The sequence below is a fragment of the Mirounga angustirostris genome, unplaced genomic scaffold (assembly GCF_029215605.1).
Source record: "Mirounga angustirostris isolate CCGP_5_RB_7025 unplaced genomic scaffold, mMirAng1.0.hap1 SCAF_4, whole genome shotgun sequence".
In the NCBI taxonomy this organism is placed as follows: Eukaryota; Metazoa; Chordata; class Mammalia; order Carnivora; family Phocidae; genus Mirounga; species Mirounga angustirostris.
Window position 1 is genome coordinate 114,150,177 of NW_026991712.1, and position 12,976 is coordinate 114,163,152.

The following is a 12,976-nucleotide window of genomic DNA, read 5'->3' on the forward strand; positions in this document are numbered from 1 at the left end:
GATAAGGGGAGACTACTATATATACATATAATTGAATGGAAAATATTAAGGCCAGCACAATAGTTAGGATAAGTACTATTTTGTATGTACGTTAAGCTTGAAAACACTGCTGTAAGCAATAGAACCATAAGCAAAATCCGTGTTCTCAACCTGCTTTTAGTCTGGTTATTTATAATCCCTTCAGAAACTATTTTGCTTTTTGTTAGTGGTAAATTGTTAATGTGAAATTTAATACATTTATAGTTGTGTGACTTAGGAATTTATGAACCTTTTTGCTGACAATTTGAGGTTTCACCCTGGATATTAATAAAACCAGTTATTTTTGCAAAAGCTAGCCAATTAAGATGACATGCATATTTTCACCAACTAAATTTGATTACAGTGCAGCAACAAGATGATAATTTTCCTCCTTTGTATGTGTTAATTATATATACCATGATGTGCTGGGTCAGCAATTGTCTAAATACATCGAACAAGAATGTGGCACTTGCATAAATCATCCTGAAAGTTTTATGAGGATCAGTCTAACAGCCTCCTGACTTCATTATCTGTGGGTATTTGAGGGTTTACACAATAAACGGTAACATACATGCATCTTTCTTCTAGGAAGCAGTGTAATGTGGTAGAAGACTGGCAGTCTCCAGTCATTCTTTTTATCTCCGTGTTCAGGAGAACATAAACCAAAGGGGGATTCTTGCTGTGTCTCCGTGGTGGTGACTGTCGGTGGTAGATGCTATGGTCGTGGAAGACCTAGAAGTGAAGTTTACTTGCTACTGGGACTTTGGATTCCTTGTCCTGATCTTGAAACCCACTACGAGCCCATGACAACACTCACCAAGACTTTCTGCTCGACTTGAAACCCATTACTTGAAATTACTTCAATGTAGATATCAGAAAAAAACAGCAATGATAATTCACAATGCACTCTGCAAGTCTCTCATCACAGAGTTCTTTGAAAATTCTTACGTACGTCCTGCATCATTGGTAGTTTTATTGTTTTCTGGGAGAAGTAGCCTTGGGACTGTTTCTTGAATCAGCTGCTGAAATAAGATGATCTGCCTGTATAACAAAGAGAAGAGGTTGGATTGACAAATACCCATTGGTTGATAAGTGCCTTCTCTAATTAAGATTCAGCTCCCGGTGACTGCACCACATTAAATATGTATGTTCCTCTGTTCTATTCTATTTCCTCTAGGTGTCTCAGGGTTCCATGGTCCGATTTTCATCAGGAAACTTCTCCTTGTCAGCAGAAACAGAAGAAAGGAGCTTCCCCCATGGAAATGAACATCTGTTAAATTGGGCTCGAAAGGAGTACGGAGCAGTCACTTCATTCACTGAACTCAAGATAGCAAGAAACATTTATATTAAAGTGGGAGAAGGTAAATTTTATGTGGTTTCAATTAATGGCTGATTTATGACAATCGGTTGTTTTCTTTTCAGAGAGCAGGTGGTTAGGGCAAGGAATCCTAGAATTACAGAATGTCAGAGTTGGCAGGGACCCGGGAGATCATTGGGCCTGCTCCCCTCGTGCTCCCTCCTTCCCTTTTTCCTTCGGAGGAAACAGGCCTGGGAACAGCCAAGCAGAAAATGGGGAGTAGCATGGTTGAGAGAGGAGGAGGTTGCGGTGTAGGGTTTAGAAGACATCATGCACAGAAGTCAGAGTCAGGGAAGGGTGAGAATCTGAGGTGAGGGAAAGGAGGTGATCACTAGTGGAAAGAAGGAAGAGTTGCCAGAGTGAGTCAACAGTTAGGGCATCATCCCCTTACCTATTAACCTGCCAACATTGGAAGCCAATGTTAGTTTATGGTCTTGAAACATCGGTTAGATTTTGGACAATAGCAGAGGAAAAGTGTTTGCATATATTTTTAATACCCATGCCAGTTACAAGGACAAAATTATTGGAGAGCGGAACTGTGTGGCCTCGATCAGAGATGGCCCATTTTAATTTCCTTGCCTTGCAGAAGGATATATATATCTGGTCACTCAGCTTGAAGGCCCATTTTTAAAAATAACTTGTTTCATCGTTATTTTCAGTTGAGTATATTTGCAGCCCCCCTAAGTTACTAGAAATAACAGCTCTTGTGAATGAGTTCTTGTTATAGTCAGGTGATTACGTGAAAACTGCATGTCACATTGGCAGCGTCCATCTGCTTTCTGTTGAATTCTGCAGCACTTGCCACCTCTAACACAGGCAGCTTGACAGCACAGCATGGGTTATTGAATGCTTGCTCTTGGCCCGTTCTCATACCTGGGCTGTGTGACGGGTGCAGGAAAGGCAGACCCTGGTGCTGGAGTGTGTGCTGTGTGCAGAGGCCACATCGGGTGCTTTTCCCATGGACCCCACTGAACCTCTCCAGCAATCCTGGGAGGAAACCATTATTTCCACCATTTTACAGAGGGGTTAGTGGTGGGTGAAGCTAGCTTGCTCAAATCCACATTATTAGCAAGGGGTGAAGCCAGATTTCAAACCCAGGTTTCCTGACTCTTGAGTCTAATGCTTGTTTCCTGATGCCGTATAGTAAGTCTTAGCCAAGTAAGCGCAACCCAAAAATGCAAGTAGGCATCTGGATGGAAAGACTTGTTTCGCAGAGTAGAGAGAAGAATTTTAGATGAGTGTTGGACTCAAAAAGTTGAAGTTTGTTACTGGACTCTGAGGGTGGTCAGGTAGCTTATAATAGAAGTCAAATCCCATTGGAACAAAATGAAAAACCTCTTTTAACAAAGATTCTAAGCCCTGCCAGTGGTCTGCGTTTCTGAAGGAGAACTCTAGTAGCATAAAAGAATGCTGACTATTCACCCTTTCCCCGCTAGAATTTGTTAGAATAAGAAAATGTATTACAGGGCGCCTGGGTGGCTCAGTTGGTTGGGCGACTGCCTTCGGCTCAGGTCATGATCCTGGAGTCCCGGGATCGGGTCCCGCATCGGGCTCCCTGCTCGGCGGGGGGTCTGCTTCTCCCTCTGGCCCTCTTCCCTCTCATGCTCTCTGTCTCTCATTCTCTCTCTCAAATAAATAAATAAAATCTTAAAAAAAAGAAAGAAAATGTATTACAGTAACACTTAGAATGTTGAGCTGTTCTCCTGACAGTGCATGAACTTCTATGTGCAGTCGTTGCCTACCTTGAGAGTGAGGAGTTTAGTGATGTCCCCAGGGCCACACGCTGAGCCAGGGAAGAACTTAAAGGACCTGGTGTCCAGCCCAGTAAAAGCTGATGACTCCTTGATAACACCTTTGGAGCCCTTAAACTTGATTCCAGCCACCAGTTGGGTATGAGTCACTGGTAGACAGCATGGGGAAGAGCAGTTGGGAGAAATGAGGGTCCTTGGTTAGGTTGGTGGACCACAGGGTGATGTCGTCTGTCACCATGGATCAGGCTCCACTGAGCAGGACTCATCAGCCAGCTTCCCAGAACCTGACTTGTCTCTACCTTGCTTGAGTCCAGGGATCCCAGGCCATGAGCCTCCTCTTGCTGTATCCCCAGTGGCTCTCAAATATGGTTCCCGCCCCAGCAGCATCCTCATCACCTGGGAACTTATTAGAAACGCCAGTTCTTGGGCTCACCCAAGACTAACTGGATTGAAAACTCTGGGGGTGGGGTCTAGCCACCTGTGTTTTAACAAGCATTCCTGGTGATTCGGATACGTGCTAACATTACAGAACTACTACTCTAACCTGCATACCTAGAGTGGAAGAATCGAGGAGTTTCAGTTCTTATCCCAACCAGTCTCATTAACTGTGAGACTTCAAGCAACCCTCTGATTTGCCACCCATGCCTCAGTTTCCACAGCAAGAAAATGAGGAGTTTGCATTACCCCCCATGTTCCCAGAGTATATCATTCTAGGTTGGCAAAGTCATTTGTCAGTCCTTTCCTAAAATACAAATAAGCATGTGACTTTTTTCCCCAAAAAACTTGCCAGGTTTCTACGCGGGGATTCCCCTTTGTGGTTTCCTTTTTACTTGGCAGTTGGTGTAAGTTTTGATGCCAGGCGTGCGGAAGGTCGTTTGGGGGAAAAAGAACTCATACGCACACATGTATACACAACAGAGAGTGATCAGCGTATTCAACTTAGTGACAGTGGCATCTGGGACCAGCCCTTAATAATGGCAACTTTTAAACAGACCTTTCCTAGACACAACGTGGGTGAGTTTTTTGTTGTTTGTCTCAAATCTCACATCATTGTTTGTCAATTCAGGAAACCTACACCATGTGCCCACTCTACGCCAGATGCAAACCAGGCACACCTGTGAACTGGATGGATCTACAGGCCAGAGTCCCAAGAGGGTCCTAGTCTCTTGAGTTCCGGACTAGCTTTTCTCTGACCCATACACACCCCCTCTGATTCTTGATTCCATTTCAGTCTTGCCACCCGGGTATCATTTTCCATCCTGTGATCTGGGGGAGGCATCCGCAGGCCTGCAGCTGCACGGTGTGCGTTCCTCATCTGTTCATCTGGCAAAACCCTCAGCAGATGTGGGGGTGGGGGGAGGCTGCTCCAGCCGCCGGAGTCAGTGGAGCCCTGGCCTCTTCTCTCTGAGGGGGTCTGTAGGGAAGAATGCAGGGTGAAGAGCCTGCCTGCTGGGGCCTCTTGAGCTCCTCTGGTCCCCGCTAGTCTCGGCCTGGTGCCGAGGGTGCCACGGTGCCTGCAGCCGGGATGCCTCCACGTGTGCTGTAGACTTCAGCACGAGGGAGGTGATGCAGACTTGGGGGGGGGTTGGGAGCAGGGCAGCATCAACCCAATCTGGGGACCTCCTGGGCCGATCCCGCTCTCCTGAGTGAAACCTGCACATGAATTTGAACCCCAGCATCCTGTCTGTTAAATGAAAGAGGCAGAAGGTTGTTTCATTAACGTGCCAGGGCTCTGATTAATTACCCCTTCTGAAAAAAAGTTTGCTACACCTAGAACTTCCTTGACACTGGTCCCAGCTGTCACACGGCCAGCATTTTCAAGTTCTGTTTAAACATTTAAACCGCTGGCTGGAAATCCCATCAAGCGCAGTGCTGTGTAAACGGGAGTATCTTCAGACTCTCGGTACTTGTGTTGCTTTCCCTGGTGGAGGTGATGAGCAGCCCTCAGCACAACGAGATGATGTTTGTGAAAGCACCTTGTAAACTGTAAAGTATTACCAAAGTATTAGTCATCTGTGTCAAGATTGTGAGAAAGAGTGGAAGTCTGCCCTCATTGTTTGCCCCGAACTCCTTCCTTCAGTCTTTAGATCTGCAGTGTTGTGGTGAATAAATATGAGGGAATGACTAATTCTCCATAGCAGGCCAGAGAATTAATTAGGTGCTTGGTTCTCCTATTAATTGAAATAACAAATATCCAAGGAGGAGCATATCTGGGGAATAGGAAATAACAAATATCCAAGGAGGAGCGTATCTGGGGAATAGGATAGATCATGATTTCAGTAGTGAGTATGCAGGCTATGAACTACCTATTGGATTTTATGTGCTTGGTAGACAGAAGACAACACAAGTCTGCAACTCAGAAAAGGAGTGATGATCTAGGTGCAAGTTGAAGCCCTGGGAGTGATGGAGATCATCTGGGAAGAATATGAGATGAAACGGGGATTGAGGAAGGAACGGGGTTCTTAGCCTTGGTTTTGTATCAGAATCAACTATGGAGCTCTTCAAAAAGAAAGCTTCCTAGGCGGCCCCCACTCCCGCTCCAGATCTTCCAAATCAGAATCTCTGGGATGGGGTCCCAAATGGGTGGATTCTGGTGTGCACCGAAGATTGAGGATTGCTGGTGTTTAAAGAATGGGCAGAGGAGGAGGAACCAGGGAAAGGGACAAGAGATAGGTCAGAGGAAGTGAATGAGGACAAAGCAGTCTCACAGAGAACAGGAAAGGAGAAGGTTTAGACCCAAAGAGACCAATAGAGTTGGTCAGTAGGAGGTCACTGGCGACCATATGGGAGGCATTTCAGGGCCATGGCTGAGGAGTTCTAAGGCACTTCCTAGGGCTTGTGTTTCCCTGTGTCCTGAACCTGCTCAGTGTCACTGTCGCCTTCTTCCCTTCGATTCTGGTTACCACGTAGCTCAGCGGTTTGACGGATTATCCTGGGCTTCTTTACTTTCAGATCAAGTGTTCCCTCCCACATGCAACATAGGGAAGAATTTTCTCTCGCTCAATTACCTTGCTGAGTACCTTCAGCCCAAAGCAGCAGAGGGTTGTGTGATATCCAGCCAGCCCCAGGATAAGGAAGTACACATCATTGAGTTAATTACCCCCAACTCTAACCCCTACAGGTAAGTGAGTGTGATTGTGTGTGTGTGTGTGTGTGTGTTTTGAACGGAGAAGAGATGAAAGGGGTGCCTGGATGGTGCAGTCAGTTAAGCGTCCAACTCTTGGTTTCTGTTCAGGTCATGGTCTCCCGGTCATGACATTGAGCCCGTGTAGGACTCCTGGCTCAGCGCAGAGTGTGCTTGAGAGTCTCTCCCTCTCCCCCTCCCCCTCCCCCCGCTTGCTCTCTCTCCCTTTCTCTCTCTCAAATAAATAAATAAAATCTTAAAAAAGAGAGAGAGAGATGAAATAAAGATCTTTACTGACTTGAGGCAGAGAGAGGTACAACCCTTCCTGCGTAGAAGGTTAGATGCTTTGGGTGAATTAACAAGTTTTGAAAAAGGGAGTGAAGGCACCAATGGTATATTTTATTTTCTACACCTGTCTCTAGATCCCCTATATTCTAGATAAGTTTCTGAAGCCTCTTCTGAACTTCTGGGCACTGATATCTCCTTTGAGGTTATCCCTGATAAAAAATAATTATATGCCTTATTAACAATTATAATTTTAATAACATTCTGTTTTTAATAAAATTCTGTTCCTAGCATTCTAGTAGCATATTTGCACTCATACTTTAAAGCTGTGTGTGTGTGTGTGTGTGTGTGTGTGTAGGTGTGACCCTTCATGGTGACACACCAGAGAGCCATTAGATACAACCTGCCTCTTGCTTGTGTTCTTTTTCTCCTTCTACCCTCAGCTTCTTTCCCCAGGACTAAAAATTTAACTCTCCCCGCCAAAAATGGTTAGGGAATTAAAAAAGAGAATAAAAGAGGAAAAGTGGCTCTTTCTCCCACTTTAGCCTGCATTCCTGTGGACTAGTGACTTAAAATGTAAATTTATACTGTAGAGGGATTTCAAAGTTAAAAGTCTAATCAAATTTTGCTTTCAAAAGTGAATAAACTACACATCAGTTTTGGGAAGATTCCATTCTGTCCCACATGAAGAATTTTGTGGAAAATTTAAAAGAGAACGGGAATAGAGGAAATCTGGCAAATGTGCTTAGATATTAAGCCTTAGGCTTCATTTGAGTATATCATTCATCATATGCTTTACAAGTGTGTAAAACCAAATGGAAAGAAATACTTTCCTTTAAATTCAGAATGACAGAAATGTTATTGTTTGGTTAAAAAAAATCTTTTATACTGAGTTCTTAGAAGTTTGGGTTGTATTCATCAATTTTCCAGTAATCACTTGGTTGGCCATCTGTTTTCTTTATTTTAATAACTGTATATCCAGAAGTTTGGGAAAGTAAATATAGATATGATTCTGTAGCTAATGTTAATGGCTTAAGCAAACCTTATATAATAGTCAAATTTTCTAGCCTTTTGCTTATTTTATCTGAAGTGTCCTAGTTTGGTTTTTTGGTTTGTTTGTTTTGTTTTTATTACCAGGCCTCCCTCCTCCCTGCCACCTTCCTTACCAAACTGGCACTTAAATTTCTGGTTTTGAAGGATTTTGAGCATATAGGAAATTGGAAAGTTACACATTGAAGGTGTTGAAGGTTGAAAAGCAACAATTCTGCTTTAAAAGTACACTCCTCTGGTTGCCCAAGTCGATTTCAAACAGTGGATACATTAAGTAACCATCTTTTTTTTTTTTTTCCTAAAGAAGGAGAAAAATTTTAGCGTCCAATTATCAGCAGGCATATTTGTCTATTGTTATGTAAAACCATTTTGTTTTGTGTGCACTAACAATCTGTTTTGCACATGTCATTTGCCTGGGATCAACTCCAGCTTTTTAATCAACTGGCCAGACACTGGAAACATGAAGACTTGGAAGAGAGGAGAGAGTTGCAACTTTCTGGCATTTGGGTCCTAACTTTGCCTTTGTTTTCCATTCACAGTGCTTTCCAGGTGGACATAATAATTGACATAAGACCTTCTCGAAAGGACCTTGAGGTGGTCAAAAATCTCATCCTGATCTTGAAGTGCAAAAAGTCTGTCAACTGGGTGATCAAGTCTTTTGATGTTAAGGGAAACCTGAAAGTTGTTGTAAGTTGGTCGAGCATTTCTTTGTTTTGATGCATGGCAGCAATTTAAGCTGTGCTTATGTGTGTTATTTTTGCGAAGTTTCTGCTTCTCTGAGCTCTCTCTGTTGTTTTTCACTTTGTGAAATAGGCTGCTCCTTGGTTTCTCCTGACAAGGGCAGACAGTGTAGTGGTTAAAAGCGTGGCCTCTGGGGTCAAGATCGAGATTTGAGTCCAGACTCTGCCATTTAAAAACGGTGACCTTGGGCTAGTCCCTTAACCTCTCTGGACCCTGTTGCCTCATTTGTGAAATTCCTGAAGTGTATAAGTGTAGTTTCCAGTCAGAGTAAGTGTAGAATAACGAGCATAATGGGGCCTTTCATGGTTGATAGTCCTGTAAGGGCCTCAGTGTCGTGGTACTGACTATCAGCTCTTACTTTAGGGTGAGGTATTTAGGGAAGGTGTGGAAAATGGCGCTGACCCCAGCTCCTACTGTTGACTTTTCTTTTTGAGATAAGTACATGCTATTGGCGTGTCTTTTTGCTTCTCCTGACTTCTGAGAGAGAAACATTGATAAAAGAATCACAGTAACGGAGAGGTTAGTGAAATGATACAGGAAGAGTACCCCCAGCCTATTCCCTAAACATTATTTTCGTGAAGGAAATATACTTAAGAAATTTAATTGGTTGGTGTGATAGGCAAACAGCAGCTAATCTCCTGAAAAGTTGAATGTTGAAATTTAGTAAAATAAATTTTTTTAAAAGATTTATTTATTTATTTGAGAGAGAGAGTGGGGGAAAGGTCAGAAGGAGAGGGAGAGAGAATCTCAAGCAGACTCCGTATTAAGTGTGGAGCCTGACGCGGGGCTCGATCCCACAACCCCAAGATCATGACCTGAGCTGAAACCAAGAGTCGGACACTTAACCAACTGCACCACCCAGGTGCCCCCAAATAAATCTTTTTCAAATATGTTTAGGAAGATAACTGTTTGACAGAGTGTTGCACAAATTACATTGAAAGTTAAAGGAAAACTCCCCCTCTTCATTTTTAAGAATATAACTATCTTAGAATCTCTTTCGTAGATTTCAATTCTTGTGCATTGTCTTTTTAAAAAATTGCGTCTGATTCCTTTTTCAGTACCTGCATTGTATCAGTTGGAGAGGATTTTATGTTTTCAGTATTTGGCGGGGGAGGGCTGCCTTTGGTTTGGGTGTTATCTGTCCTTCAGTGTGATACAGCAGTGAACAAAGCCGGTGCTCCCCTAGGTACCATCGTGCACGAGCACTCACCAGAGGCAGCAGGCAAAGCCACGAGCATACACATCTTAATTTTAAAGTAATCGTTTCTGGTTCCTGTGGGTTTTTTTTTTTTTTTTTAAACTTTGAGAGGATCCAAATAAACCATCGTGTGTAAGGGTGATCCATTAATTTGGTGTCGAGAACAAAGCCCAGCCGTGATTTTCTGAAGTCAGAGCTGTTTTGATTGCTTTCCCTGGCATGGCATGAGGGGTGTTGGTGACCTGGGGTGTCTACAGCATTTGCTGCCTGGCACACCAACCAAATGTTTTTAATTTTCAGAATAACAAAAACAGGAAAGGGAATCATGCTTTGAAAGGCAAAAACATACGGTACATTTTAATTCCCTGCTGGAGTTGTGTAAATGTTCTTTCGGCCCTGACCCTTCAGTGGCTCTTTCTGTACCTGAGCATGTGTTCCTGGAGTCCGCTGTGAATGCCTTCACTTTTCATATGAATAAGAAAGGCTAGAAATGAGATTGCTCATCCCAGTGCAAGATCTGTTTATATTCATTCCCCTCTTTGGCTGTACTCCTGTTCCAGGCCAATTTTGGACAATGCATGACAACATTACTAAACAATTAGGTAATGTTGCATGATGTTCTTTTTTATTCTCCCAATCCGTTTCATGCTTTGTGATTTCCTAACTCCCAGTCTCAGATGTGAATTCTGCCTGTGCTGTGAGGGGAAGGTCCCTGCTACTAAAAAAACATACAGTCATGCTTAGAAAGGGGATAGGGTTTATAATGGCCTTGTTCATAGTATTTTCTTCAGAGACAGCCTGGTAGAGTGGCAAGAACCATGGCTTTGGAGCCTGACAGGGCTGGAATCAAATCCCATTTCTGATTGTCATTCCTCTTAGTTGGTAGAGGAATGGCAATCCTTAGCTGATAGTCTGTAGCCTTACCTACGAAACGGGTATGATGATAGTACTCACCTCGAGAGTTCTTGTGAGGTATGGTAGAGTTCGTTCATTCCTTCATTCATTTACCTGTTCAACAAACATTTGTCAGGTGCCTACTGGGTATTTCGTCTAAAGCACTTGCCACACTGGGTGTACATGGTGGGTTCTCCACCATATGTGCTATTTCTGTGTATCTCAGGGTTCCCCTCTTTAATCAGGGAATAAGAATGCCCATCTCCTTATATTTTACAGGAGAATTAAAGAACATATGTAAAGCTTCTAGCACAATGCTTGCCATAAAAAGGGAGTTCATCTTCCTTCCACAAGCAGTTTTTCAAAAATTTGTCTGTAAGAGCAACTTCTCTAAACAAAGTGAAAAACAAAATGTCTACTAAAAGAATTATAAGGAACTTGATGGGGTCAATGTAAAGAAGAGCCCCATTAAACATGAATGGCATGTGTGTGCTTGTAGGGGGTGGGGCATAGGGCAGAATGCACCCTTCAAATGACAGAACGGTCCAAAGAGATGCAAAGGACAGGACTGTGGACAAGAATGGGAATACTGGAAGCATCCACAATGCCCAGCTCTGGCTCTTTCTTCAGGCCCCTTATGGACCATGCGTAATCACATTTTGGAAGAACCTCCAAAACAAAAGAATAGATGGAGGAAACTTATTAGAAATTTTTTGTTATACTATTTCAGATGGCCTTAGCACTTCAAAGTTGATAGGCAGCTTGTTCTTAGAAAAGACATGTTTTAATCCCAGTGGGAATATGCATTACATCTCTGACCAACCTCTCCCCCTCCACCATCAATTCTGATGCAAGTGTGTGTTTGGCAGTGGAGGGGAAGGAGGGAGGGAGGTGCTTGGACTCTACCTAGCTCACCATCCTTCACAAAGATGTGGCTGAAACATAGTGGTGATATTTGGAGGACCCCCTCCCCGGGAAAACTCCCATTTGGAGTAGCTACACTGAAGCCTTGGAAAAGCCTGGGGACTCCCAGAAATACAGGGTGAGGAATTCGCTCATTGCTGGGAAGGAACCAACTTGCCAAGCCTTGCTGTTTTACAAATGTGTAGTGGATAGATTTCTAGCTTTGTAAGTCCTGAGGCGTAATCAATATGAGTTGTACTGACAGCTCCTAGATTTAATGTGGAAAGGTGTAAACAAATCATTCCATACTGGTACAAAAAAGACAGGTGGCAGTTGTGATGATAGTATTCTGGAAATACAGTATTTTCTCAGCTGTCCAACAACATGAAAGACTAGGGCAGATGAGGCCAAGCAGTCCTGTTTAGGCCAGTGTTGCAAGTCCAGCCAACCAAAACGACATGCTGCTTTGAAATGCTAGAAGCTGCGCCTAAGAAACTAAGTTTTAAGAACGAATTGGATCCTTCTTCACTTCATTTTAGTTTAGTTTTTTTTTTTTTTAACCCTTCCTTCCCCCAAGGCGTTTTCTCTGAATCAAAGTAAGAGCTAGAAGATTCCAAACCTGTGAAACTGAGTTTTTCACAAATGGCTGCGAAGCATGGTTCCTTCTCATGCATGATTGTGACTGGCCAGTCACACAGCTTCGGAGAAGCACTTTGGGTAACAGAAAAATACCCTGGGGGAGAGCCTTTGAGCTTTGAATTGAAAATATGTGTCCTCAGCCAATATCCCACAACCAAAGAGGCCAAGAGAACTTAGAGCCTGTGAATCTTCTATGGTTTTGCAGTGGGAAAGGATTAATATTTAGTCCTGTTAGGGGCAAATAGAATGGGAAACAAATGGGGAATTTGGGAAAAAATGCTGCATGTATGCAGGAGAAAATAATTGGGCATGGAAATTAAAGTGATCTTTATAGGGCATGAAAATGGTCTGATCTGCATGCCGGCAGGGCTTGCCAGCCTTGTTGGAGCACTTGTTGGAAAGGTGGTGCCTTGGGTTTGGCACCTCCCCTGCAGCATTCAGCTCCCTCGCATCCGACAAGATCACTGCCCTAGGAGCCAGGTGATGTGGAAATTGACCATCCATGTCTTGGTTACTCAGTCCTTTCTTGGAAGGATTTCTGTCATTCACTATTAATTTTGTACTAATTACCAAGTGAAAGTCAACTTGTATTGCTGGATGAAATATTGGTTAGAGAGACAATAACCCAAATTAAGGAATTAATATTTAAAAGACAAAATCTAAGCATATTGAGTTAATAAACTTGACAAAGGAGTACAGTGACAGGATCACTAAATTGATCATAAATTATAACTGAAATATCAGTGCTGGTTATTTCACCATATGGAATTTAATAGTTTACAAAGATGAGACGGTCTCCACAGTGAGGTAACTAGGTTGTGCCTTCTTTCATTTAAATCTAGGGTACCGGAGATAGAAGCAGGGACATATTTTTGGCAGGATAACATGCACCTCTGTATATTTTATACATCATTTTAAGTAAAAATAAGGGAAAGTTTGATATGTATGCGTATATAATTTAAACATTAAACTAACTCTAGTAACATACTAGGTATACTTAGTATGTAGCTACTTAG

The 12,976-nt window shown here is 42.9% G+C and overlaps 1 protein-coding gene across 16 annotated transcripts in view; it reads left to right on the plus strand.

The window, feature by feature from the left end:
• The window catches only part of TGFBR3 (transforming growth factor beta receptor 3), a 262,991-nt gene that overhangs the window by 147,579 nt on the left and 102,436 nt on the right, over positions 1–12,976 (plus strand). For all 16 annotated transcript variants that reach the window (XM_064588826.1, XM_064588827.1, XM_064588822.1 and 13 more), the window contains 3 exons: positions 1,196–1,379; positions 6,079–6,247; positions 8,125–8,272. In XM_064588826.1, the coding sequence (XP_064444896.1) occupies positions 1,196–1,379; positions 6,079–6,247; positions 8,125–8,272 (501 nt within the window). The remainder of the gene's footprint in view (positions 1–1,195; positions 1,380–6,078; positions 6,248–8,124; positions 8,273–12,976) is intronic.